The sequence below is a fragment of the Mauremys mutica genome, chromosome 7 (genome assembly GCF_020497125.1).
Source record: "Mauremys mutica isolate MM-2020 ecotype Southern chromosome 7, ASM2049712v1, whole genome shotgun sequence".
In the NCBI taxonomy this organism is placed as follows: domain Eukaryota; kingdom Metazoa; phylum Chordata; order Testudines; family Geoemydidae; genus Mauremys; species Mauremys mutica.
Genome location: NC_059078.1, coordinates 95,789,205 through 95,795,797, shown reverse-complemented (window position 1 = coordinate 95,795,797; position 6,593 = coordinate 95,789,205). Strand labels below are relative to the sequence as shown.

Sequence of the window (6,593 nt, the reverse complement as noted above, 5' to 3'; positions counted from 1 at the left end):
TAGCATCTGTCAGGTCGATCAAGGGTGCCTGGTCCTAATTTTTCCTGGTAGATGGTGCAGTATGGCTGATATCCATCATCGTCATAGCAACAGGGGGCTGAGCTCCATCAGCCCCCACCCTTCATGTGTAAAGAAAAGATTCAAGTGCCCCTGAACTAGCAGAGGGATGCACTCCTTACTGTCCTGTCTGGACTATCATAGCAGCTGGAGGCTGCCTTCACTAACAAGTCACTGTGTCTTATTCCTGCATTCTTTATTACTTCCATCACACAGGTGGGGGGACAATGCTACGGTAGCCCATGAAGGCTGGGGGAAGAATGAAATGAACAGGAGGGGTTGTTGCAGGAGCACCCCCTGTGAATAGCATACAGCTCATAATTTCTGCAGGATCTGACACAGAGCAGCTGTGCTCTCTGGTTCTCTGATACAGTGGTTCTCTAGTACACTTGCCCATATTCTAGGCAGGACTGATTCTATTTTTAGATACCAAAAAGGAGGGATTGACTCAGGGAGTCATTCCCAATTTTGGCTTTTGCGCCCCTGGCTAAGAGCAGCCAGGGGCACTTATGACAGCAGCAAATGGAACAGTGCAAAAGGACTGGTAGCCATGATCATTTTATTACCAATTTATGGATTGGTAGATGGTGCAGTATGGCTGATAACCATCTCTGCTGTCATGCAAAAGCAAAAGCATGCTGCTGTGTAGCACTGCTGAATCGCCTCTGTCAGCGGCATCTAGTACACATACGGTGACAGGCACAAAAGGCAAAACAGGCTCCATGATTGCCATGCTATGGCATCTGCCAGGGCAATCCAGGGAAAAAAGGCGCGAAATGCTTGTCTGCCGTTGCTTTCCCAGAGGAAGGAGTGACTGACGACATTTACCCAGAACCACCCGCGACAATGATTTTTGCCCCATCAGGCACTGGGATCTCAACCCGGAAATGCCAAGGGGCGGGGGAGGCTGCGGGAACTATGGGATAGCTACGGGATAGCTACCCACAGTGCAACGCTCCAGAAATCGACGCTAGCCTCGGACCATGGACGCACACCACCGATTTAATGTGTTTAGTGTGGCCGCGTGCACTCGATTTTATAAAATCTGTTTTACAAAACTGGTTTATGCAAATTCGGAATAGTCCCGTAGTGTAGACGTACCCTTAATCTTAATTGATAAAGCCATTTGAAATCTGGTTTTGGCCACAAGGTGGTGCAGATGCACGCATAAATAATCCTCTGCATTTAGTTCCTGTTATTTCAAAGGGGCTTGCTGAACAACCTCAGAACAAACCCATTAGCTATTAGCACACGCTGTTTTTATAGACCTCAACCACAGGGATTATACAACTTGTTTCACACAGCTTCTTGGAGGTGAGTCTTTATGTAAGGACCCAAGTTATCTTCCCTTTTTGTATCACGCTTTGTGGCATGTTCTAAAATAGCAACAGGGAAGCATTTACCCTCCTTTGCTGTAGTATCTGTAGCTTAGGCAAGGCTTGAATGACACTCTTCTCCAGCTGTTGTCCTACAGAGCTTGCATACCCTGCTCCCTAACTCCCTTTTCTGGTAAGGGGATTAATGTGCATTGGGACCTGCCCTCTGATCTATCCCCGTAACTGTGGACAGTAGGATGGAATTTGACACCCCCCCCCCCCCCTGTTCTGAGTGCTGATCTTGGGTCCCTATCAGAATATTCTGGGAAAACAAATACAGAATTTTCTTCACTGTTAACATTTTGTTCTTGATGGTGGATCTTTCAGGGTCTGAATTTCCCTCATCAAGCTGTTAGGCTTGTGCAGAGGAGCTCCACATTGTGAGCCTCACCCCTGGCAGCTGGGACTGGGAGGGAGTTTTGGAGTCATGCACTCATATGCATTCTGTGGGTATTCAGCTGCAGGACCTCATTCCAATAGATGAGTTGTTCAACCTAATCTCTATAGCAAGACCCTCTGATTTTTGTGAGGTAACAATTTGCAATCCTGTAGCATATGGACACTTTGGCAGCATCATGAACTGAGTGAAAAAAGCTAGGTGTATGAGGACGAGTTAAATAGAGAGAGGCTATGAAAGTACTTATTTCAATAGTGTGCTCAGTAACTGAAATGCTTTTCAGTTTGTTTTACACTGGCACAGAAACCTTGGGGCTTGTCCATGTGGTGCATTAGCAGGGCCGGCTCCAGACCCCAGCGCGCCAAGCGCGTGCTTGGGGCGGCATGCCATGGGGGGCGCTCTGCCTGTCGCTGGGAGGGCGGCAGGCAGCTCCGGTGGACCTCCTGCAGACGTGCCTGCGGAGGGTCGGCGGCTCCGGTGGAGCATCCGCAGGCATGCCTGCGGGAGGTCCACCGGAGCCGCGGGACCGGCGACCGCCAGAGCGCCCCCCGCAGCGTGCCGCCGTGCTTGGGGCGGCGAAATCACTAGAGCTGCCCCTGTGCATTAGTCTGCACCAGAGAGGTGTAAATTCTAGTGTGCACTAATGTGTTGTGTGCTAACTGGCCCGTGTGGACCCTGCTGGTGCGTACTAAAAGTTCCCTAGTGTGCATTAATGTACTATTTAATGTGGACTGACAAAAACACCTCAGTTTGGTGTGAGATGATGTATTAAAATAAAATAACCAAGGGCCCAATTTTGCACCCAGCTTAAGTCAGTGTCACTTCCTTTAGTGGATGCAGGATCACAACCTGAATATATGCTGTGAACTAGACAGATGTGAGCCAAAGGCACAAATTCAGCTCCACAGCTTGATTTGGGGGGTTGATTGTGCCCATTATGGAGATTTGGAGCGAGTAGCCTAAGCCAGACTCACTGCTTTGTGCACTTTTTAAACATCCCCACATGGGACAAATTGAAAAGAGAATTGACTGAGCACCAGGTGATGAACCAGTTAAAGTGATTCAGCTTGTCAGCAGAGGACAGTGAAAAGAGGGGAGGGGGGTAGGGGAGGGAAGGCTGGAAGGAAAGGCCAGGGAAACCAAGCCCTGTGTCTGGGCAGAAGATGAAAGCCTTATGTTGATAGGGACGAGTACTTGTATAGCGTACGGTAACTAAAGCACGTGGTGGTGTACTTGGCAGGAGAGTGTGTAAGGACTTTTTACAGAGAGGAATCCGGGGTGAGGAACCCTGCCCTAGAACGTCTGTTTGCAAAATACGTGTGGACCTGGGTTCCAATTTCTACCCTTCTCACCTCACAAGCGTTTGGGGGTCAAATGTGGGGTTTAAATTGGGTAAATCTTTTAGTTTGAATTATAGAAAAAAATACAACATTTTGACCTGATTAATGTGTAGCTCTGGGTGTTGAGGCAGAGCTGCCACTGCTTTGATTTACAAAATGGTACAATGACAGCTCTTTAAAATGTCTGGGGTGAAGTGGCACAGAACAATCTTACTCCAACCTTTTCTCCTGTTTCTAGTGTTCAGGGATAGCACACTTGTTTGTTTCTAGTTACCATTCATATAATCAGTGAGGGGGTTTTGGTATATTAATGATTGCCTTGTCCTGTAACTATTCATCAATTTACAAAATTAGTCTCCAGTATAGATGGGCTAATGAGACCTCTACCAGCTCTGACACTGTAGTGCACTGTTGTTGTTTTTGGATTGAGAGAGAGATTTCCTTCTGGAGTGCTTGCGACCACGTTTTGTATGATGTCACTAACTGGGTGGGGTAAAGCCTTACAAAAGCAGCACAATCACAGCAGCCTCAGACAGCATCAACATGAACTGCAGCATGCACCACACAGTGCTGCTCAGTTACGGAATGGAGAAGAGGCTAGACCCAGTCACTCTGCAGCTCTTCTGGGACTTTGTCAAAGCAAAGGAGCAATTGCTGAAGTCACCTTACTTTCCAGTGCTGTTTTCTTTTACAGCTTACATGACTTTCTGTCTTCCTTACATTGCACTGGACTTCTTAAGCACTAAAGTACCAGCCGTGAGAAAATACAAAATCCAGCCTCTGAGTTATCCAACTCTGGGAATGATGGTACCTTGTATGATTCAATGTGTCTATCATCACATTGTCTTTATCTTCCCAGTGACAGTTGCTCATTGGTACTGGAGACCAGTGGATTTACCAGTAATGGCTCCAGAGCTGCCGAGGGTCCTGCTGGATGTAACTGTTTGCCTGCTTCTCTTTGACTTCCAGTATTTTCTGTGGCATTTGCTTCATCATAAGGTGCCTTGGCTCTACAAGACTTTTCACAAGGTTCATCATAAGCATGTGTCTACCTTTGCTCTTACCACACAGTACTCAAGCGTTTGGGAGTTACTTTCACTGGGATTTTTTGCTGCCATAAATCCAGTGTTGCTGAACTGCCATCCTTTGACAGAAATGATTTTCTTCCTTGTTAATATCTGGCTGTCAGTGGAGGATCATTCAGGCTATGAACTTCCATGGTCAACAAACAGACTGATGCCATTTGGCTTGTATGGAGGAGCTCCGCATCACGATCTCCATCACCTGAAGTTCAAATGTAACTATGCTCCTTACTTCACTCACTGGGACAGACTATTTGGAACACTTGCTCAGGCACGTTCACAACAATAACAGGGAATTTGTCTGTTACCTAGCTAATTTTATACAGCTAATAAATTAAAAGTATTTTTTTCAGAGCCACAGAAATATATATATAGTTACATCGAGGTAGAGGTGTACTTATATATTCCGTAACGTGACCTGATATAACACGGTAAAGCAGCGCTCCGGGGGGGGGGCGTGGCTGCACACTCCGGTGGATCAAAGCAAGTTTGCTATAACACAGTTTTACCTATAACACGGTAAGATTTTTTTGGCTCCCGAAGACAGAGTTATATTGAGGTAGAGGTGTATAATGTGAAAACATTTATAACAAATCTAATTTAATGTCTGTATATATATTTATGGATTTGCATATGTAATGTCTGTTACTACTTGTTTGGAATTAATGTCACATAAGGAAAGCATAAGAGACACTTGCTGCCTTCTTTCCTTTGAATATGCTAGCTTTTATAAAGCATATTGTGTTACTGTGTTTTAGACATAGAGAAATATTTTCTTGCTGTTCTAGGAGGACTTGTGATATGAATAGAAAACACACATAGTGTGCATTAAGATGTCCAAGAAACTATCTTATTTAAAAAAGGTTGCTGCTGGATGGCATTAAATGTCTAATCTGATTGTTTTTCTTTGCAAGAATTTGGATCTTTATATTGCATACCCCTATATATGCTCTATTTTTTTAAGTGGGAAATAAAATCTTTATATTTGTTTAAAGCTGTGTTTTGCTTCCTTATATTTGGTCCTCAGAAAATGTATGATTCTGTCTATATGCAGTGTTGTTGTTGGTCCGACGATATTAGAGAGATAAGAAGGGCCGCAGTAATATCTTCTATTGGTACACTGTCCTGTTGAAGAGTTTGAAAGCTTGTCTCTCTCACCAACAAAAATTGGTCCAGGAAAAGATAGTACCTCACCCACCTTGTCTCTCTGATTCTGTCTGCACTGTCTGGGGTTTGTTTCGATTTCAGAGGCAGGAGTTTTCTTATTAAGAAATTTAGGTTCGTGTAGACAAATACATATGCTGAATATCAGAATAGAACAGTGTGCTGGTCCCCCAAAATAAAACATTAATCAAGAGGGTTTACTTAATAATTTTCAGTTTTTGATGATCAAATTCTACCTAGCTTTGTGTCTAAAAATCTGGGCCAAATTCCATTCATCTTGGTGTGGATTTTGAATAATGTGCATTATATTATGGTATAAGTGAAAGTAGAATGTCCTTTCATAAGAGTCTGATTTGAAATTCCTGTAGCTGTCCTCCAACTAAATTACATGCTATTGACTTGCAAAAACCTGGCTAGGAATCTGACTCAAATGCCCACAAAATTGAGGAATTTTTCCATTAATTTTCATGAATCTTGAAGGACATTGGTTGAAGAACAAGCAGCTTTAAGGCTAGTAAGATCTGTAACAGGGCTTTTTCTCCACCTCAGAGGGTCCCACACTTCCTTCTAGGGGTGGGTCAGGATCAAGTCTCATCTCTCAGAATTTCCTACCTGTTTATAGTTGGTGGGGAAATTCTGTCTCCAAGTGGCCTTCCTGTTTCTGGGCCTCTTAGGCCCTCACTACTTCACTGGGTCTTCTGGCCTTAGTGGACATCCAGGAAAAGGGGGTAGGAGGGCCCAATCCCATCCTCTACTCTGGGCCCTTGCCCAGGGACCCTACAAGTAGCAGCCTCACACTGCCTGTTCCCAGGAAAAGCTGCTAGCTTCCCTGGGTTACTTCCCCATTCCCCTTGGCTTATTGCCCCCACTTTGCTTGGGCAGGATTCCTCCCAACCCTCCTGGCAGGGGAGGGAGAACCCCTAGTCTCTGGTAGCCCTTCTGGGCATGACAGCACCACAGCAAACACACGGCTCAGTCTCTCCCCTCCAGAAGGGTCCTTTTCTTCAGGTCTTTGGACCTGGAACAGTCCTTAGCTCCTGTTTAGGGTAGGGTTTCTCTCCAATCTCTATACCTGTGGAGTTCTTCCCTGGTCCTTGTCAGCTTCTGCACCATACCACTTAGCTCTCCAACAACTCACCTCCTCTCCCACAACACCTATCATGCCTCTGCCTGCCTG

General features: G+C 45.4%; 1 protein-coding gene and 1 long non-coding RNA gene across 2 annotated transcripts in view; both read left to right on the top strand.

The window, feature by feature from the left end:
* The first annotated feature begins 1,324 nt into the window (after positions 1-1,324).
* The window catches only part of LOC123374917, a 41,314-nt gene continuing 36,045 nt past the window's right edge, over positions 1,325-6,593 (top strand). Inside the window, exon 1 of the long non-coding RNA XR_006581252.1 lies at positions 1,325-1,371. This is a non-coding gene — a long non-coding RNA (uncharacterized LOC123374917). The remainder of the gene's footprint in view (positions 1,372-6,593) is intronic.
* On the top strand, positions 3,691-4,701 carry CH25H (cholesterol 25-hydroxylase). Its single transcript, XM_045025303.1, has one exon. The coding sequence runs from the start codon at positions 3,714-3,716 to the stop codon at positions 4,539-4,541; it is 828 nt and encodes a 275-aa protein (XP_044881238.1). The 5' UTR covers positions 3,691-3,713; the 3' UTR covers positions 4,542-4,701.